This window comes from Oryzias latipes, chromosome 9, assembly GCF_053564925.1.
Source record: "Oryzias latipes strain Hd-rR chromosome 9, Olatipes_Hd-rR_3.1".
Taxonomy (NCBI): Eukaryota; Metazoa; Chordata; class Actinopteri; order Beloniformes; family Adrianichthyidae; genus Oryzias; species Oryzias latipes.
Genome location: NC_136245.1, coordinates 10229451 through 10252230, shown reverse-complemented (window position 1 = coordinate 10252230; position 22780 = coordinate 10229451). Strand labels below are relative to the sequence as shown.

Here is a 22780-nt window from a genome sequence, read left to right as displayed (position 1 = left end):
AATACACCTAAATGCACAAATATTGTTCACATTAAGGTTACAACTGCACAATGTAATGCTATGTTGCAATCTCGGATTGGCAATGCGCGATCAAGCAAACACAATGAAAATTCGATATCAACTTGCGTGTATGCGCGTTTCAGGCTTCCACTTTCAAAACTCTCGCGTTCATGCATCAATAAACCATTTTTTAACGCACGGGCAATGAATTCACTTTAAAAAGTTAAACCAATTGAACGTCAACCAATCTAGGACTTTGATTTGGAGGTGACGTATCGATAGTGTTACTTTGTAATTCACGGAAGTGCCAACTTTTTGAAAATTGATCATGACGGAAAAATGAATAATTGCAGTTTGTGCCCGGCTAAAGTTATATGACGCATTTAGCGCATTCTGCAATGGGCATTACATTCAATGTGTGTACAAAACATTACAATGAGTCAGTCAAACTTCCAATTATTCCACAGAGTTGGGACCTACAAACCTGCCTAAAGTGCCTTGGATGTTATTGAATGATTGCCTCCCTGTTTTTTAGTCCGTGAGAGTCTGTAGTTTTGGTCTTCATCCATGCATCGTCAGCTTCTCTAGTTCCCCCTTCTCAACTCAACTTCCCTTCTTCCTGATTCTGCAAGCAGGCCTTGTTTTGGATGTTTGGATTACACAACCACCGCTCACATTTGCATTTCACCCCAATAGATGCTGCTGTCCAGAGCTCCCTGTCTGTCCCATTTCCGTCCAAACTTTATCATCTGATTGTTTGCCATAAGGAGGGCTCTTGGGAGAGCAGGTGGAAGAATCAGATGGGGTTGATGGAAGAATTGGATGGTCTAAGGGTTGGCTGGGTGATCTTTTGCTAGAGGATTAATTGTGTAAAAGCCATGTAATGATTGCTGGGATGGCTCTGGAGTAAAATCCTGTTAGTCGCTGCGCAAGGGTCAGGCTAAGTCTGAGTGGGGAATGGGTATGTGTGTGTATGTGTGCAGGGGTGTGCATTGGGAAGGAAGGTGATTCTGATCACACCAGAATGCATGACCAGGTGGTGATCTGTGCATGCGTCTCAAACCAAACGAACCAGAGCCTCCCTCCCACTGGGTTCAGACTGAAACACAGAGATCTAATTTCTCCTCTCATGTAGGAGTGAGTAGGAAATGTGTTCCTCATCCATCTGCAGTAATTTACAATTGGAAACATGTGACCCTTTTCACAGGAACTGTCTGGCCCCAATGTCTCTTTTAAACCACTTTTTAGGAATCTTATTTTGCCAGGATGTCATTATCTTGCAAATGTTTAGGTTGGGGGTTGAGGTAAAAGGTAATGTTGGTGCCCTATTGGATTTCGTCATTCCTCAGAAGCAATCCCTTAGAACTGGTAATGTTTATTTTTGGTTATTTTTAATCAAGACCACATTGTTTTCATTTAAGACTATTCATCATTGTATCGTGCTTAAATATAGCAATCTCATAAAACTCTACTGTCACACTGAAAAATTGCATGTGTGTCTTTGCTCTCATAAGAAGTGAATCACTGGGGATATAATGTTCTGTTTCAGCAATATCTAAGGATATAAAATTGGGGGGTGGGGGGGGGGGGGCTATGTGCCATCTTTTGTAGTAGTTTTACAATTAACAGCTAGAAAAACACTGGGAACACCAGTAGGAAGGTCATTCAGCTGAATTGAGCTTTTTGCTGCGGTTGTATCACAAAGGTCTGTAAGCTAACAGAAAAATCTGAGGGCTGAAATTCGATGTGCGTGCAAAAAGCATGCACAAAACTGGGGAGTAGAATTACTCCATTGTGGAGAGAAGCATATTTTTACTGTGAGCATTGAATAATGACTTTGAGGTACACATTGGCGGGACTTTTTTTGTGGGTGACAGTTTTGGAGAAAATGATTAGTGTCTGAGTATTGAAAAAAAAAGTATTTTTGAGTATCAAAAGTTAAGATTGCAGCACATTCTTTAAATCAGACTGTTATTATAAACCATCGGTTGTGGATAATGACTTAAAAAGGTCATCTCATCTTGAGAAAAATTTGTATTTTTGTTCATACTTTAAGTGTATACTCAAAGAAAAAAGAGAACATGTTTTTGATGTTTTTTTCTGCAAAAGATTGAATGCTTAGTTTATGGCTACAGTGTTCCCTCGTTTATCCTGGGGGTTACGTTCTAAAAATATGTACGTTCTATCTAATCTGTGATAGGTGAAACCTATCAATTGAAATTATTGATGTTTTAAGGTTGTGAAACTCCTCACTACACACTTTATTTATTTTTTTGGGGCAGACAGTAATATTTTGAACACTTCTCTCTTCTTCAAACTATAAAAGTTCAAACTTTTGTAGAAAAATAAGTCCAGTAATTTAGAATGAAAACAAAGATCTGCTTGCAATCGAAGATTTATGTGTAGGAGATATGACACAAAGGAGATTGATTGACAGGTAGGCCCGGACAATAAATAGCAAATTCATCGTTATCGCACTATCAAGTTGTGCAATAAGCATATCGCAAAAGTCAGCGAAAATTGCAAACCTTAAATGTGCGAAAACATTCTTATGGCAGCTTGACGTATTTAACAAATCAAATAAATCCCTTTATGCATTTGACAAATCGGATGGACGCCTTCATGCTGTTGACCAATCGGATGGAGCTCTTTTATTTATTTTATAGCTCCTTCATGTTAGATGTCTCCTAAGTAGACAAGGGTCATTTGGAGTATAATTTAAGTTATGTTGACTTTTATTTAAATTAAACTGTTGCAGTGAAATGGAATTGTTTTGGTTATTTTGTTATTTGTTCATATACAACAAGTTATATCGTCATCGCAATATTGATCACTTGTATTGCATATCGCAACATAAGTTTTCCTCATATCGTTCAGCCCTATTGACAAGCCATACAGCTAATCAGGAAGCAGAACACAGTACGTTGTTGAAATAAATTATGCAAAATTGCGCTGAAAAAAATCCAGCAAGCAGCTAGACGATGAGAGGTGAATCGTGATTTAGCGAGAGACCCCTGTTTGTCTGAATAAGACGTTCACTATTTGGTTTTTTTTGTGTCCGTATCTGCAATTCTAAAATCCAGTGCCCTGGAAATTTCTGTGAACAACTAGCAGGCCTCGATGCTCACTAGATTGGTGGATATAGACCATGATGTATAACTATTTGAAATTTGAAAAATGTATCTACATGTATTTCACATAAGTCATTCAAGTTTTCATCATCAGAACATAGTTGATTTATAAGAAGTTTTCTGTAAAATTTTAATATTTATTAGGTTTTAACTCGGGGAAAATGGTTGACGTCATATTTTTGGTTAAAAAAAAACAACCTCTCAAGCATGGAGTCTGAAATGCATTGAAATTCTGGGTACTGGATAGTACCGCACTATATAGTCTTTTAGAGGTTGGGGATTAGTTAAGAAATTTGGACATAGCCTGTGTCTCAGAAAATCAAATGATCAAATACAAGACAATGCATTTGATGGAGCCCAAATGGGTTTCAGGCTTTAAACTTTAATGTTGCAGCAACACCTTGTGATATTAAAGTAAAAAGGCTAATATCTCTTCTTGTTTACATGAATTTGCTGCTACTTCAAGGAACATTAAGTAGCAATCCTTCAGGTAAAGAAACATTTTTGCAACTTCCTATGATTTTGCATAAAGACATGTAAAAAACACTCCTGGTGCAGTGGTGGTTAAATGGTTATTGGTGGGTCCCTGGTGTAACTCCCTGGGTCAATAGGATTAAAACAAGTTAGGACTGAGGCACTGTGGTTTCTGCCCCATTTTTGTTATTCCATTATAGTGCCCTTAAGCAATGCCTTAGGCCCCAGTTCCTGCAGTAGAACTGCTCCGGGGCCACAGGTGGATCTGCGGGTTGTACTGAGGATCATTTGCATCCTTGTTTTTCAATAAATTAATTTCCTCTCATTAAAGCTGTTCTATGTAATTATAGGTTAAAACAATAATAAAGAAAAAACCCTCCACAGTTTCTTTAAAATGTGAACTATCTGCCCTGTTTTCCAGCTGAGAGGTAACAAATATGGCTCAATCTTTTAGAATACCGTCTATTGTATAGAATCACTGGAATAATTAAAAAATACAGAAAATGACATTTTCAGTTGGGACCTGTAATAGGAAGGCGCATTCACCCTTTCTTGGATAACAGGATTAAAAGCCACTCCACTTTGTTCACTCTAAAACAGGAACAAATGTTTATTCAATTTTTGCTATTGTTCTAAAGGTCTCAATTAATTTAGTCAAGAGCACTCACTCATGACGGTGTTCAATCTTTATCCTTAAACACGTCAGTCCTGACTTGCATTTCAGTCCAACTTTAGTCTTCCTGAAATTAGTTTTTGGCAACTCTATCTGCTCTCTCCTACCCAGGTGACCTTACCTGCATGGAAGCCAAGTGATGAATAAAGTTGGATTGTTGGCAGATTGAAGATTGCAACTGAACTGACACTGGATCTTTTCATGTGTAATCTTTGCAATCATAGTTGTCTTCTTTCTTTTCTCTTTTCCTCACAGCAATCCATTCCTATTAGACTTGGATGTATTTTGTGAGGTAATAAAATGTATCAGAAAATTTTTCAAAGGTTCTCAGGGTTTGGTTTGTAGGTACTAATTTTGACACTTGTTTTTATGAATGAGCACTTTTGAATTCAAGTAGTATATTCCACATTTCTATGTACAGCACATATTTTTAGATGGAAAGATTACTCCTAGTATGACCGCACTTCAGAAGCGAGTCGGCCAGTGATGTTCCTCTTGGTCAGGATGTAGCTCAGACAGGTGGGGTTTCATTATCCTTCGGTTCAGCCGTGCTCCTCTGCTGCCGCTGGCCTTCAGCCTCTGTGGAGTCGGACCATGATGTGGAGGTTGTGCAAATCTTCCGGCCTTCCTCTGAGCCAAATCCCTGTCTCTTTGAAGCTTCATCTTCTGTGCTGCTGCTGTCTCGGCTGTTGTGATTTCAATTACAGGACTTGTACATGTTCTTTTCTTATTATTAAAAATGAAGTCTGGCTTTTGCACATCGAGGAAATACAACTTTGTCAATATATCCTTGTCCTCAGGACCTCCAAAGCTTTCTTGATAGGTCAAGTCTTTATGGATGTTTCTTTCACTAGAGTTTATAGAAATTTGTGTTGTATATCTTGGAGGTTTATAAACTTATTTTTACTCCAGCTAATAAAAAAAGTCTAAAGACAAAAAGATTCTAGAGAGACAAACCCAACACCAACCCCTTGATCGCATTCATCCGTACAGGGGTTGACCCATATTTTTGGGTTGTCTGTGTCCACGGAGGGTCATAGACTGGAATGGCTGCGTCTTAAAGTTAGCACAGGTGTATCTTGCAGCTCCCTTGAGGCTCGTACGGCCACCATAAAGAACGCTATAAAAATGCATCGTACCATTGTCGTGCGTGTGGTAAGCTTATCGTGAAGGATTTTTAAGGATAATGTAAGTTGCACGCACCAATGACATACGGGGTGATGCTGTTGTGCAAGCTGTTACATCACACTCTAGTCAGCTGGCCTGTACACCTGTAGAATCCCTGCTCATACAACGCTCTGATTGCCCGATTTCCTAAATTTGAACAGTCAGACTGGAAACATGAAACGCAGTACAGGCATGCAAGGATTGCGCACTTAGAGCTGTGACGGTGTGGGATTTCTGATCATCGCAGTGATGAAGCAACAATAATCGCAGTTTCGCGGTTCACCCCCCCCGAACACAAAATTCCTGCGTCGCAGATGAATACAATGGAAATTAATAATTCCAACGCAGTATTCTTTATTAACAAATAACAGTAACAACTAACTATCTAACTAATTGACTAACCATATAGGTGTTGTAGAATGAGTATGTGCTGGAACTTGAACAGCACTAGTGGTCCCCTGCAGTGCGTACGTTTTGGAGGCTATGAAAAATGGAAAACTTGTCCCTGCGTTTCATTTACGTCACCCGTACCTACTCCTTGGGTGTTAAGTGTTCGCAACGACCTGTGGAAAAAAAGTGCATGAATTTTTTGCACAATGGGTTCACCAATCGGTGTACGATCTAAACCTGGACGAGCCACCTGTGTGCCCCGTACAGGTTTTCCCATTTTGTACCTGTATCCACCTATAAGGGTCTACTGCTATCATTCACTCCTTAACCAATAAAGGATTTGTAACCATTGAAATAATGCTAAAGTTTGAACGTTTGATTTTGTATGTTCAAGAGAATAAAACAATTTTGGCGTTTTGTAACAAATTCAATGTTAAGGTTGGTTTGTGCTTATTTTTTCTATGAAATTGCTTTAGGTGGGACGAAGATCTTGTAAATTACTAACCATTTCCACAAGCTTTTCTTTGAAGTGAGCTTTATTCCCGCTCCTTTAGCACAGTTTCCTTAATGCCCTTTATGCCACCTTATCATTATCTCACTCTACCTCATCTCTCTTGCCCATGACGGCTTTCCTGATTCTCCTCGACCCACAAGCAGCGGCTTTTCTCCTGTGGCCGCCATGAAACGGCCCTCAGCCAGACAGCTTTTAATCATTTATTTAAGGGCTGTAATGTTGGGTTTAGCATATGCGCAGATAGGGGGGAGAGAGCAATGAAAGACACTGCATTAATCTTGGATCAAGAAGAGGTCCGTCGGTGAACCTCAGGGTCATCGACCCTCATCCCCCCACTCCCCTTTTATACAGTGTGCAGAACAGCCCTGCATCTTTTAAACAAGTGTGAGATGCTCATTTCCTAAAGCATTTCCTGCTTTAAAGGCTCCTCTATTTTTATGCCATATGTTTTCAAAGAAAAGTCACATGACGCCACATACTTGCAGGAACGTTTCATTTGAACTCAGCTGAAAACGCCTCTTACATCGCTCCCAGTGCACGTTTTGGTGTCTGTTTACCGCTGTGTACGCACGCGCTGTGATGTCATCAATGTACGATTTTGTAGTTCTTTAAAGAACTAATGCAAATAAGCCCGCCACACCACAGCCATTATCTATCCCAGCGAGGTGTTCCTTATTTACATTAATGGGGTACACGGCGGCCTAATCACATGAGACGGTAAACTGTGGAGTAAGGTATACCAGCATGTATTATGTTATTGATTAGAAGTTTTTTATCACTATTTTTTTGGATTGTTCAGAAAAGTGTTCCTACTGTTTTTATGTTACATTTAAGCACTCTGGACCTGATGTTGTCTTCTTGTGTTTTTTTATTCTTAATTGATTGAGCTCCAAAAACATACACTCTATGTTGGTGTAAAAGTAAAGGTTAGAAGTCTGTTATATTAGGAAAATTTCATAAAGACATTTTTTTGTTGTAATTGGATCTTTTACTGCGACACAATGTCACAAATCTAAATCAAAATATCTCAAAATTAGACTTTTTAGTGCAATTAGTAAGGTTAAAAATAATTGCAATTAAATATAGATAATGAGATTAGTTAATTACAGGTCATAATTAATTAATCACACAAAATATTAATCGCATGACAGCACTTGTATTTCTAATAAAAAAATGGTGGGACGTTATATAATGATTTATATTTGAAGCTCACATTTCCTGGCGATGCAACAACTCACTTTCGCCATGATTCAGTTTTAAGCCTTAACTTTTGGTCACAGTTTTTTTTTGGATCGATATATGATTTGAGTTTTACAAAAAAACAGCAAAAAGTTTAGACAGACTGGTACGCAGTAACAATGCAACGATTCACTTTTACTACGATTCGGTACAACAGTGTAACATACGGTTTGGTTTTAAACCAAGAATTGGGGCATCCCTAATATTTACTACACATTTTGGAACGTTACACTCATTTCAGTTCTTCTTCCAATAATTGCAACGATGTTTCATTATCAGTTTGACTGACCTGTTTTGCTCTTGAACTATATATTATAAACACACCTGTGTTTTTTTACTTTGAGGTTAGAGTCATGTGTTTCAATTTGGCAACTAATCAGCTGCCAAACTCGGGGCTCAGGATTTTTTTTTCCCAGAGAGGACATTGAGGGTGCAGAATTCTGGGTTAGTGGAAACAAAAAAGAAAAGCCAACCTTTTGACAAATCAGCGGTACAGAGTGGAGATAAATGAGCAGCGCTTTAGCTTTGAAGCCGGAGAGAAGCTGCCAAATCAATGAAAAAAAGTGTCTTCAAAGTCCTCTATATTGTTGCTATCCTCGGACAAGACATTCTAGTTCACTGTTTTAAAGGCCTACTCCGATGTGTTTTGGTGTTTTTAGCAGGTTCTTGTAGCTTTTTTCTAATGGAGGACATATAAAAGGAAATTGAGCTTAAAATTCCATTTCTGAGTATTTCTTTATTTAAATCGTTGTGAATCAGTAATCGAAAAAGTGCTATTGAAAAAAAAAAGCTTATTTGTGATGTAAAAAGGCGCAAGGCGGGTCACAAGCTCCCTGCTTCGCTTCATTCTGATGTAGGACTAGATCCATCTTCATTTTCCTCATCTGAGGTGGCATCTGTTTCAAAACTGTACGGCAGAATAGCTCAGATATTGCTTGGCATTTTGTTGCACTGGTAATGTAAGGTGGGGGTGTGAGGCTTGTAAACTAGCAGGAGAGAGTTTGTAAACGGAGAGCTCTCAGTAACGGAGAAGGGTAGTGGGAGTGGGATTGCCCTGCGCCAATTTCTAATGAACAACTGCCGCTCTGAAGAAACTATGTGCTAAACGATACTGGTATTTGCATTTTAGCTAAAAATTGTATCATAATAACAAAAGACCACTGGGAAAACTTTTACAATATTTCAAAAGAAGATCATAGTGGAACTTAAAAAGAAGAAAGGAGAAGAAATATGTTTTTGGTCAAATTAATTTTGAGGACATTTTATACAACGCACACACAAAAGACAGAGGATAGCACTGATTGCTGAAGACATGTTGTTATCTTTTACCTTTTTGTGTTACACCCCTCACCTGAATATATCAGTTTCATCCATAGTTTTATCCAAAGCAACAGATTAAATATATGTTTTAAAAAAAGCAAAATTTAGGCTTTGTTTTTTGTTTGAAATAAACCTATTTTACAGTGTCAGTGATTGTGGAGGTTTTTTATTTTTTCTGCATTTGCGGTTTACTAGAAAATATGTATATACTTCATTTCTTTCATGTGATAATTTTACTAGACAATTGTAATTATTTACTCTTATGGAGCAACGACACATTATTGATAACTTGATTTAAATACTATCTTGATTCTATTTTTTCTTTTAAATACCGATATCAGAAGTCTAAACTTTTTTATTTTATTTTTTTGCTGTTCTAAATATTCTCTGAAACCATCTTTTGCAATGTAGGTTAGGATGACGAACTGCTCTTTTTTTAGTTTAGAGGATTGGCTCTGTTAACAGTTAAAAGAAGGTGCAATCTCTTTCAATTCCAAGGTTTTATGTGTCAGGTCAAAAGAAAAGAGCTTTCCATTCTCATGGGGTCGTAAAATAAGCCTTGCACAGAATTGGTTGTGCAACAAAGCTTATTGTGTTACATTTTGTCATAAATTATTCAGCAAAATTGGGGCTAAACTCTATAGTCGGTGTAAAAAAGAAAGTAGACACCCATTAGCCTGGGATTTATAAGTCATGGTTCAAATAAAACGTTCATGCAAGTAACGTGTACCCTGGTGCTTTACTTTATGAGTTGATAGTAAGTTAAAGGCACCTCTATAAAAGATGTGGAAGCAAATGTGGCAAGGAAATGGCATTGATTGTGCAGTTGTTCTCAGATTTGGGAAAGCTACATTCCAAAGCTTATTTCCAAGCTGTTAGTCAGAAAAACAGTTTACAAGTAAAAAGAAAACTGTCACTTTTTCTTCTATTTGAGGTTTATACTGTGATGTATTGTGACATCCAGGACAAAAAAAAAACTTGAGTTAAACCCTGGTACAAATGTTTCCAGACAATCTTTTTTTTTTTCTCCTGACCTTTCTGTGCCCTCATGGAGCAGCTTTGCTGTGAGTGAGCTTACTTCTAAACTCCCGATTTAAATGCCACTACAGCCAAGACTGGCATTGTTGTGGATGCTTTTATCTGACCACATTGCATTTGTGGAAAGAGTGGCTAATGGTTGAAAGAGGCATTATTTTAGGAATCTTTGCAGACTCTCTTTACTGCCTGTTAACATGAAAACAAATAGATTAAAACTAAGAAGCTTCAGTAAAATTTTAACTGTACTTAAAAGTGTTTTTATCATCATTTGTCATTATATTGCTATTACAAATTACATAAACATACTATTACAAAAATACATAAAACCTATATACTTTGTGTTTTTCAGGTTAGAACACCTTATTCTGGAAATTCTTGAGAATACTGTTGGGTTAATTTTCATACTGGATTTTACTAACTGATTGATAATGCAGTTAGTAGTGGAGATAACAATATATGTTTGTTTTAAATATTATTTATTTATTCATTTTTTATTTTCCTCAAACAAGTAATTTACAGCTGCACCAAAGGCAAAACACATTAAACCTTCACTGTCAAACATGGTGGTGGGAAAATGATGATATGGGTTATGATGAAATCCTTCATGAACTCATGTGCATTAAAGAGGACTTTCAGACCCCCTCTGATGGATATTGTGCTTTAGTTTTTAACATGCTCTTGTGGCATTTTTCTGATGATGGAGGAAAAATGAAAAAAGGAAATTAACCTCAAAATTGTATTTCTGAGTACGTCTTTAGTCAAATTGTTGTGAATCAGGAGCAGATGCTGTTTTGAAAAATAGCTTATTTGTGACTTGGAAAATAAATAAAGGTATAAATAAATAAAAACAATAAAAATATTGTAATGCTGACAAAGAATACAATTAATACACTTGTATATATTAATGTGTTGATGTGTGATCAATTTTGTAATTCATATCATGTTAATTTGATTTTCATGCTTCTTTTATATCAAAAATGTTTTTTTGAATCCATTCATTCCAAAACTAAATTAAACTTTTTTAATTGATTGTATTAAAATTCATGTGGGTTGTTTTATTCTCTCGGTTTTATTAATTGTTTGATGTGTTTTTGTAAATTGCAGGTGTTGTTAATATTGAATAATCCCTGTTTGCCCCTCTTGCATTCTAATGTAATTCAATACTGCCGTCGCACAATGGAAGATTAATCCTTCTGTTTCTGAAGAGTCCCTCTTGTTTTTGGTCTTTTGTGCTTGATAGCAATTATGGAAATTTGCATTAATAGTCCGGATTTCTTCAATTTATTACTGTCCTCACACTCTGTGCAGGAGCAGAGCCCCATTAACACCACACCCCTGGCCATGATGCAGGAGCCGCAGGAGGTGGTGGAGGAGACCGTTACCATAGAAGAGGATCCCGGCACTCCCACTTCTCACGTCTCTGTCGTCACATCCGATGATGGAACTACGCGGCGGACAGAAACTAAGGTGAGGCAGAAAACTGTGCCATGCTTGCTATTTACAGATTCAAAACAAAATGTCTATTGATTTAGATTTTTTAAAGATCTTAATTTGAAAATTGTAGAAAAAAAAAGATGAAATCTGCTTTTGGATTATGATTATTGCACCGTTACTTGTTAGAAAGACACCTGAGAAGAGTTGCATTGTTGCATTCTAAGGATCACTGTCAACTCATTCCAAGAAACCTTACTAAGTATATTATCCATTTCAATTTATATTCAAATTATGGATTTGGATTACTGCTGCCAAGAAACACACTTCCACTCCCTGATTCCCATTCTTAAGAACTCTAAATCCCACAATTCTAATGCCCAAAGTGGCTTTAGATCCCTCACGTAGCATTACTTATGCAATGTTAAGAATAATAATGATAATTTAGCCTTACTTATGCAATGTTAAGAAAAATAATGATAATTTCTAAGATGTGTGCTTCTAAAAAGCTATTCTCCTGATTCATCCTGTACTGTACTCTGTCGTTTTTCTGTAAGGATGTGTCAACAAACATGAAGGTGAGTTTACTTTTATAGCACAATCGCTTTTGTCACCTGCTGAGTTTAATACGCACAAATAAAGTGGCAGTAGCAGCACACATCACATTCTGCATAATCGCAAACTAAACACAAGCCCTTTTCTCTATAGTACTTTTGTTTTAGGCCACCGCTTGCTGCTTTCTGCTCTCTGAGTAGAACTCAATGTTTTTGCATGTTTATTTCTCTCTCTTTAAAATTAGTTTTAACATTTTGTGGGACAAAAGAAATTGATTAAAAGGTATCTTCTGCAATTACACATTAAAGACCCAGTCAGATTGTTTATTGATCTATGTTAAGTGTTCCCAGTGGTCTTTTAATTATGATTTAGGCATTTTTAGGCAAAATAAATAAACCTGTGGCGCTTTTTAGGACATAGTTTCTGCAGTGGTAGTAGTTCATCAACCTGAGCTGTGGGCAGGACAGTGCCTATTTCACCCATCTGTTTACACGTTCACCTGCTAGTTTACAGCCCTTCAACCACCGATCTAAAATTAATGGTACAACAAAAATGGTGAGCAATGGAACTATCCATCTGTAAAGTTTTGAGCCAGATGCCAGCTCAGACGTGGAAAACAAAGACGAACATGGATCCAGTCATGTACAAGTAGCTGCATCAGAATGGGGTAGAAGCTTGTGGCCCACCCAGCATAGTTTCTAGGTCCATCTACAAGCTTTCTCAAACAGTTTTTTTAATCTACTAATATTTCACTGCAATTTGAATAAAGGAATACAAATTGAAGCTTAATTCACTTTTTATATGTTCTCCATCATCACAAAAAGGCTGGTAGAACATGCTAAAAACACCATTTTCATCAGAGTGGGTCTTTAACAAGTAAAAATGTGAATACTCAATAAAACTAAAAAATAGAGTTAACTGGAAGAAATACTCTTCAACCAACATATTTAATTATGAGTTTTGTTGATTAAAATAGTTACTTTCCATTATTATATTCCAGAATAAACAGCTTTTTTAAGAAAATTTAAATGTTTATTTCAACAGATTTATAAAATCGTTTTGAAAAGTGTCATTCTTTCTGTTTTCTTTACAAAAAAGCGTTATTTTCCTAAATTTTATTTCAAATTTATGTAACTGCATTGTCCTATAATCCTGCCACTAGATTTCTTGTAGAGTAGGGTTAGAATGTTTACACATTTAAAGACTGACTAGATGATGATTACAAGCTTGTGTTGCTGCACTTTATACACAGATTTAGACACAGTTACAGTTGGCTGTTATCAAGACTTCCAGAGAAGTGGGGAGCGCTGTGTGGAGCTCTCACTCCAGGGAGTGTGAAACTGTAATTAAAAAGCCTGGTCTAATCCCACATCAGGGAGGACCCATTGCTCTCCAGTCTGTTTACTGAAACGTGATTGGCCACACACTCGCACACTTGCAGGCTATTAAGCACTGGCATAAAGAACTTGTTAAAAATTATTTACAACAGTAGACACGGCAAATAGCCTTACGGATAAAGGGCTTTAACAGAGGACATGAAGAGAGAAGGACAGTGTTTTACCCCCCCTACGACATAGAAGACTTTTAGTTTTCTAAAAGTCACTTTGGGTAGAAAATAGGGCTGCACGATATGAGGAAAACTTGCGATATGCGATATTAGTGATTAATATTGCGACGACGATATAGCTTGCGATACATGAACAAACAACTAAAAACAGCATTTCCATTTCACTGCAGTTAAAATAGTCAACATACCTTAAATTATACTCCAAATTAAACTAGTCTACCAGGGAAGTGAGCATCTAACACAAAAGGGCTTCATCCGATTAGTCAAATGCATTAATGGACTTATTTTATTTGCTAAGTACTTTAAGCTGCAATAAGATTTTTTTAGCACATCTAAAGTAACCAGTTATTGTGATATTCACCGTCTTTTGCGATATGCATATTGCACAGCTCGATATCGCGAAAACGATAAATTTGCGATTTATTCTACAGGCCTAGCTGAAAACAAATTTATGATTATAGTAAACTTGGTGGGCATCATTGTTACTTCCTCCTCAAGCTACGTTCGACAATGTGCGTTCAAGTTTCTACATCCAGTGAAACATCTATGTGAATACATTTATATGCGCTTGTCGGGCTTCTGCGTTCAAAGCTCACGCATTCAGACGTTACTATCAGTTTCTATGCAAGTTTCTACAACCGTTTTCAGGCTCTAAGTACAAAAGTTAAACAAGGTCAAACTTTGACCAATCAGGGACTTTAGGGACTTCAGGGACACTTCACAGAGGTGTCAACTCTTTGAAAATTGATCACAAAGGAGAAATTAATAATTGCCAGTTTGTGCCCGGAAGAAATTCCAACACCAAGTCTTTTATGAATTGGAATAGAGCTGTGCAAGAAAAAGCTTGGAGCATGATTCGCAAGATTTGCACTGCTTCAACATTTCTCACCAAGCCTCTTTCAACTTTAGGTGTCGGACATGAGCTAGGATCGGGTAGCAACAGTCCACTGTGAACACCATGTGCTAACACACGTTCAAGACACGCTTACCACGCGTTCTTAAATGCGCGTAACATACGCGTTATATGCTTGGTGAAACAAAAATTAAATGGATACACTCTATACCATTTAACTGCTATCATTCAGGCCAGCTTCAATCCCAGATATTTTTTTGGGGTGGTATTTTTTCTTTAACTTCAAGATTTTAGTTTTTATAAATCACTAAACCTAGACAAAATGGGAAAAAAAAGACTCAATAGTGGCAGGTAGCCATGCACCGGCATATACCAGGCCACTGGGAGAAAATGTTTTGCTCAGTGTCTTGACCAAAGACACTTGAACACAGATGGGTGGGTACAGCAGAAATTGAACCGGACATCAGAAGTTGACCGTTCCACCTCTGCAACAAAGAACTGGTGTCATGGGTTCATAGTTGTTAAATCGACATGTGACTCTCCCATTCTGACCTCTAAAATGGCCTCTGTGGCAAACAAACAACTAACTGGTGTTTTTGAACTGCAAGTTTGTCAGTTTTTGTAAACAAATGGGTTTAATGACCTTATATCTGGTCGAAATGCCAATGACCATACCGCTAAAAAAAAAGTTTAAATGGCCTCAAATGACCTATGCACTCCCTGTTTTTATGTTTCCTCTTTTTTTTAACCCTCATCCTTTTCCCATCTCTTGTCATTTCTCACTAGCTCAGTTTTATCTATGTGCTTTTGAACCAAAGTCTTTGCATACTGTGCACTCTCTGCTGCTCTCCCTTGATGGTTTCTCCGCCATCCAACTGTTGAACGATAAAACACAGACACTTCTCTCAAGTTTCTGATCTACAGTCTTAGCTGTTTCTTCAGTGGTAAACATGTTTCTTGTGATTTAGCAGCAGCTGTATCGCTAAAATACTAGGGAGTGAAAAGAAAAGTGGCACTCTGACAGAATCGATGTAGAAAACATGTCTAATTGATGATATAGAACTACATTTAGCTGTTTGTCTCTCCTCTATAAAGCTTTCTCATAAAAAATGTGAAACAACCATGAGTGGGTTTCTAGAGTAGATTAACTGCTATTTTATAATTTCTTCACTGATTCAAAGTAAGTTGGTTTTCATTGTGTGTGTAAATTAATCCATAATTAAATTTAGTTACAGGCCTGTCCCAGTATGTCATGTCAATGCCCTCGGCCATCATCCAACCCCTCTTTTTCCTGCTAGCAGAGTCTTAGTGGAGTCTGAGACACTTTAGGCTTTGACCAATAAAGTCTGCACTATTTTTTCTCTTTGATAAAACCCAATCAGAGTAGACCACACAAGAAACATTCTAACTATCTAACTTTCATGAAAGACTCAATAGGAAGCCAAACCATGTGGATTTTTGCTAAGTTTCCCCCCCACACGCCCTGTAGGCTGCTTAACAGCATAAATTACAAGCTCTCCTTGTCTCGCCAATCCTGCATCAGTCTCTTTAAAGTGAGAGGCTGCAGAGTGCTGTGAATTGGACAGTTTGACACCTGCTACAGTTTCTTCCATTTTACCAGTTTGTAAACAGCTAATGACTATGTCTAACGGCGATGGTTTGAACAATTTTCATTATTGCTGTCATTCACAGCCTTCAGAGCTACAAAATACAGAGAAATCTGTGAGACTGCTGGGTCTGTCCTAACTCGCACTCTTCACCAATTCAGCAATTCCTTTTTTTTGGGTCCAGTTAATAAAACTTCTGCAAATTTCAGAGGCTCCACTGCGGCTTGAGGACCTCATCTCACCCTAACATGACAGTTTAACGGCTTTTGAACTCGGGCTTACATCAGAGTCTTCTAAACCTGCCCGATGGTTCTCTTTACAGCTCCTTCAAATTGCCTAAAAAGCTGACCTACGATATCAAGATTTGGTGGCTGTAGCCTTCATTGAACACTTTCTGCAACTTAAATGTGATTTATTTATTTATTTATCAATACATCAACCAGACTGCATTCATTAAAAAGAAATAGGAGGAGAAATTTTAGATGCATGGCTTTTAAAAACACCTCATTCTTCAGCATATGATATAAATCTATATGTCCGTAAGACAGGGGTGTCAAACTCATTATCACTGAGGGCCACATCAGCATAGTGGCCGTCCTCAAAGGGCCAGATATAACTTGTAAATGTAACTAAATGTAATGTAAAATAAACGTAACTACTCCTTTATGTTAAATAACTCATTATTTATTTATTCGAACTTTTTAAAGTGACAATTACAGTTGCATAGAAAACATATGTTTACTTGTTACTCTAGCATAAATCCTTTTAAATTTGATTCGGTTCGGTTAGGTTATATGGACAGTGTTTAAGTTCTAACGTATAGTTGCCCAATCTGATATTTCAAGTCCAATTCCCCCTAGATATAAATAAATACACACCAATTTTTATTTTAAGAAATTAAAAACTTTTATGCTCTCACAGGCCACATAAAATGATATGGCGGGCCACATTTGGCCCGCGGGCCTCGAGTTTGACACATGTACCTTTAAGACATCAACTGCAAAACATCCCAATGTACTCCACCACCTTAAAAACTGTAGAAGGTAATAATTACACTCTTACTTATTCCGCTAGCAGCTCATGTTAATGAAGCAAACAAACCTTTTTATTTTTAACTGTGCAATCCAAGACAGGGTGGCATCAAGAGGGAACTATTCAGTAATTGCTTGGAATATGGAAATGAAGCTTGATGTTCCTGAAATGGACATTGTTATTTAGCTCAGTCAGAGTCTAATCAAGAAACGAGGCCAGTGCAAACTTCGGCTTGTTTCGGTCGAGTTAATGAGGATAGCTTGTCTAACAACCAATATGTGGTTAGTGCTTTTTGTTTTGCACCCTTCTGTGCAGAACAAAGTCGATCTCAGTTTTTTGATAGCTTTCCGTACCATCATGTTTTATTTTCATTTTTTGCTTTTACACGTATAATGCTGTTTCCTTGATAGATGGGGATGAGCATCTTAGAATCTGCTTTTCCTTTAATACAAGACGAAGAAGATGATTATTTGTTTCTATCACCCTTACTAATTAGGAAAATACTTTTCAAGGAGGCAACATAATACCTTATTATTATGTCCTCAACCATGTCGATTGGGTAGCAGATTGGTTTCTATATTAGCAGAAAATCCAGAGAGGTTTTGGATTGCAATCTGCCTTTGTTAGGCCCAAGAGACGATACAGGAAGTATTGAATTTAAGCAAAAAAGGAAAATAAGAGTGTATAAAGTTCCTCACTAAATAGTATTCCCCCACCGTGTGGTACTACAGGCTGGTATGGTCCAGTGAAGTAGTTGTTACAGCACAAGACAAAACACACAAGCTGTTGAGCTCATCCTTAAAATCTGCACACATTCAGGGTTTAAACTTTATTTTAAGCATCCATCTTTTTCAACTCATTGATGAAGAACATTAATATCGACAGATAAAAATCTGATAAGACAGTTGGCATTTTGAACAAAAAATGGTGGGCTTTCATTTTTTTAATTTTTGCTTTTTTTCTTTACTATGTACATAGACTTTATATGAAATGCTTGAAGATGAATTAGATATGCTCTCATGTCATGTGACACTGTCCTATTGGTGCATGTAATCATCTCTGCAGGTGACCAAGATGGTAAAGACTGTGACCACCCGGACAGTCCGTCAGGTACCCCTTGGCCCTGATGGTTTACCCCTGCCTGAGGGCACATCCCCATTGGGCAGCTATGCAGATTCCATTGATCGCAGATACATGAAGAATGGAAGTGAGCGCTATATCACCCCTCAAGCAACATCCACCTTGACGCGAGGCTACAACAACTCCTACAATGACTCCTACGTTGAAACGCCGGAAAGCCAGTATGTGCGACACTACGGCCTTCACGATGGATATGCAGACTTGACGGACAACTATGGCAGTCTGTCACGTGGTGTTAACTTCAGGCCGCCGCGCTACCCATACATGCCCAACAGTTATCGCCCAGAGAACAGCTACACACTACCTATTCGCAAGGATGATTATGGCCATATGGCACAGCCTCAAGTTCCCATGGGGAGCAGCACGGTAGATTTGAACCGCTCACAACCAGAGCGCTTTCAGCCTGAGCCATATGGTTTAGAAGATGATCGCCGCAGCTTGGGCCCTGAAGAGGAGGAGCCATATGAGCTGGAACCTGACTTTTCCACTGCTAGCCGTCGCACCCTGCCAGGAACTAACCGGGGCCGCACTCACCGGGAACCTCTTCGTGATATGCCTCGAGTCAGGTAAGGGTCAAAACTACTCTTCTGTTTTGCCTTTGAAAGTGCATTGTTCGAAACAGTAACATCTTTTTCAAAAGTTTGTATTGTTAACTGATCAATACTTGGTCTAAACAATATAATCTGGCTTTGAATGCTAGGTGTGCTTACTCTTATGTTTGACTAAGGATCTTGATGTAAGAGAACATCAGAAATGTTGGAAAGAGAAAAAAGGAGTTTCTTTTATATCATGAAAAAAAAACATAGTTAATGTTAAACACTTGCATTAAATAGACATTTTCAGAAACACTAATTTATTGTCCTTTTCCTACAAATGGAAAGAAGGCATTTCTTTGTGTCAAAGGTGAAGATCAGTAATTGTCAAAAAGTGTGGGGAAAAAGTTGGCGAGGAAGTCTTTATCCCTTAGCTTCTAAAAGTTTTCTAAATTTTCAAGCAAACTGATTAGAGGAGCATAACCTCTAAATCCAATGTGTAGAAACAAACTCCTCAGCTTCTAACTGAAGCTTTGCCCTCTACCTTTCTGTCAGGCTATTTAAAATATAAAACTTTTTAAAAGTAAGCCTGAATTGAAATCTCAATATTTAAAGCGTAAATGAAAATTTTTTTTTTTTTTTTTTTTTACAGCCGATTAATACTTCTATGGTCTTTATTTACCACTTAGGCTTTAAATATTTTGGCAGAATGCAGATATGATGGAGAGCAACCACAAAAGCAAGAAAATTTTTAAATCACCTAAATTTAGCTAATGTATTCACACCCACATTGATGGAAAAGCTCATCTGTTAAAAAATGTGGAACCTTTTTAGAAAAGATTCCTCACAAGACTCTTTTTGTTTTTCACGTTTGGCTTTGCTTTGAATCTGGAGCACATTATTTGCACATAGTGCATACGCACAGTCACTCAATAAAATTTTTATTTTGACAAAATGTGTCACTCCCTCATTTACCAAGTAAGAGACGATTGCTATGACGAGTCATTTGTAGTTTGCCTTACATGTGTCACAACACAGTCCCAACAGCTGAGTGCATATTCCCCACACACTTGTACGCATACACAAACATGCAGTAATGGATTCATAGAAATGTTTGCACAGACAGGAATCTTGACTTTCTTGTGTTTCTCATTCACAAATTCTCAGTTTTTCCTGAATTTGAGAGCTGATATGTTATTCTGTGGTTCATATTTATTTCTCAAGACAAAAGAACGAACTACAGCTTGAAGTACTCACACTCCTCCAGTAAATGTCCAGTTATGCTGTAAAGCATCTTTTAGGTAAAGTGGCGTACTCACATACTGCCGTAGATGCAAGACGAAAAGAATAAAGAATTTAAAAGTTAAATATTTTCTGCAGCCGTGCCTCACTTTTATTATTTCCCACAACAGTGAAATCATTTGTGTGCTAATGCACAGATTGAGTAGTGAGTTTTTTTTTATTAAGGTTCAAGCTCTTAAGCAATGGATACACTGGGCATTTGACATGCATTATAACGCACTAAATGTGGGTTTAAGGACCTAGGTTTAGCTTGTAGCCCATGGTGTTCACACTGGACAAGCAGGAAGGGCCTTCTTCTTGTTTTTTTCTTTTTCTACTGTATATAAGTGAATGTCCACCAAAAACGATAAAACGATAACAATAAAATCATCAATAAAGGAAAACACCAAATCAAAAGCTGCCTAATTATCATTCTCTCTGGTTTTAAAAGCCAATGTAAAAACATGAGTTTTTAGCACAGATTTAAAATCATTTAAGGATCTGGCAGATCTCACTGACAGGGGAAGACGATTCCAGAGTTTAGGAGCAGCCACTGAAAACGCTCTGTCCCCCTTGGTTACAAGTCGAGTCCTTGGAACAACTGAGAGCATCTGGACTACAGATCGCAGAGCTCTACGAGGACGATGGCTCTGCAGGAGCTCAGAAAGATAAGGAGGTGCCAGACCATGTAAACATTTAAAAACCAAGAGTAAGATTTTAAAATCAATTCTAAAAGAAACAGGCTACCAGTGCAGCGAGCGCAGTATTGGTGTGACGTGATCACGCCGTCTGGTCCCCGTTAGTAGTCGGGCAGCTGAATTCTGGACCAGCTGAAGACGGTGGAGGAGAGACTGGTCGATCCTGGAATAAAGGGAGTTGCATGAACAACACTTTCCAGGGTGTCAGGGGGGAGATATGGCTTCACTTTACTGATTAATCTAAGATGATAAAAGCTGGACTGAACCACTGCACTAACTTGTTTGTCAAATTTAAAACTACAATCTAAAGTAACCCAAAGATTCCTAAAAAAAGATCTGTTAGAGTCTAATGATCCAATGGCACTGCTGCATCCTGTCAGGAGGTCCGTTTTCCCAAACAGAGGGACCTCGGTTTTACTTTCATTTAAGCGGAGGAAGTTTAGGTTCATCTGGACTCCCCCTAGATTTTAAGGGTACATAAATCTGGATATCATCTGCATAACAGTGATAAGACACATGATGCTTTTCAAAGATGGAGCCCAGCGGAAGCAGGTATAAAGAAAATAAAATGGGGCCTAAAATTTAGCCTTGAGGTACCCCATGTCCAAGTGGGTCCTTTGTGGATGAGAATGGTCCCAGTTGGACAGAAAAACTCCTATTGGATAAGTAGGACTTAAACCACTGAAGCGCTGTGCCTTTCACACCAACGGAGTGTTCTAATCGTGAGAGTAAAATATCACGATTCATTGTGTCAAATGCAGCGGTAAGGTCAAGAAGGATTAAAACAGCAGAATTTACATAGACCTTTCATAAAAGTGGCCACTTGAACGCGCAGTTCCAAGGGTGGTGCGAATGTAGCTTTATATTACAGTTGTTTGATGTTAAACAATGAGAATGAAGGCCTACACTAAGCACGAAGAGTTGTAAACTGTCAGTAGTGATGGTAAAACAGCTGACTCTCATCAAACAGGAGGTTTCTTCCTTACAGGAGACACGGCACTGATTGGCAAAGTCAACAGCCAATTAGGATGCAGAAGACAAGAAAAAAAATGTGCAAAATGGACTCTGGAAGTTTTTAATTTTTATTGTAGGGAAAAGTGTAAATTATCTGTCTTTATGTCCTCCACCCCTTCTTACTGATCCATTAGATGTTTGTGAGATGTTGTATGGCCATGAGCACCTATCCGTGAGCGTAGGTGACTTATGCTGCTCTGATTAATAGCCGCTTTTGAACTCTGCCAGAAGACACAGGCATCTTTAAACTAATCTCTAATGGCTCATCTCTCCCTGGGCGATCCACTTTGCTTCTCCAGCCCACCTGCACGCGGGGGTCAGCGCTCAAACACATGAACGTTAGTCTATAAACGCTGCACACATGCTCACCCTCACTCATCACCTAATTGAGAGAGGCGAGGTGGTCTTAATCTAATCCTCAGACGTCTGCAGGGAATGGCGCATAGATGTGATGTGAAACTGGCCAGCTCTCAAACCTGCCAAGGGGATTAAACTGATAGCTAATCTTTCAGGTTTATGATTTCTCAGAAGCACACTCTAATTTCATGCCTTTACTGGCACAAAACAAATGGTGACAGTAGTGGAAAATACCATTTATCTGTTGCTCTTACTACTTTGGCATTTTCAGAATAGCCAATCAGCTCCACAGAGAGGATCCGAGAGGCTCATTAATGTGGCAGAGATGGTATGTGTGCAAATATGAGATACAAACATCAGACTCCTGTCAGTAATCCTCTGCAGCTCGTCTCCTTCAATGGGACTGCTGGAGAGCAGGGTTTGGCTGCCACTGACAGATGACGAAAATAATTGACACAAGATGAGGAGAAAGCGGGATAACAAGGATGCGAGAAAATAACTAGTTGAATAAATGAGTGCCAAAGTTTGCAGACACGTATGCATTTCATATTCAGACACGAAACAAGAGCCGCCACGCATCTTTGGATAAATGCAGATGCGCACAAATAGCACGGACATTAAGCAGCTCCATTAACAAGAAGAGTGATCTGCGGTAATCAGGTTCAGACTATCGCGTCTGGCGGCGAAGAGCCCTTTCAAAACCCATGAATACACTCCTCCTTGCACACACAATGCGAGCAATTTAAATGCAAATCCTGACATTCCC

At 38.2% G+C, this 22780-nt stretch overlaps 1 protein-coding gene across 42 annotated transcripts in view; it reads left to right on the top strand.

The window, feature by feature from the left end:
* Nucleotides 1–22780, top strand: part of arvcfb (ARVCF delta catenin family member b) — a 265441-nt gene that overhangs the window by 158142 nt on the left and 84519 nt on the right. For 24 of the 42 annotated variants that reach the window (XM_078952635.1, XM_078952629.1, XM_078952628.1 and 21 more), the window contains 2 exons: nt 11255–11413; nt 18057–18697. In XM_078952635.1, the coding sequence (XP_078808761.1) occupies nt 11288–11413; nt 18057–18697 (767 nt within the window). In that variant the 5' untranslated portion in view covers nt 11255–11287. Of the gene's footprint in view, nt 1–11254; nt 11414–11934; nt 11956–18056; nt 18698–22780 lie in introns of all 42 variants that reach the window. The other 18 variants (XM_078952617.1, XM_023958697.2, XM_078952608.1 and 15 more) reach the window with 1 other exon arrangement.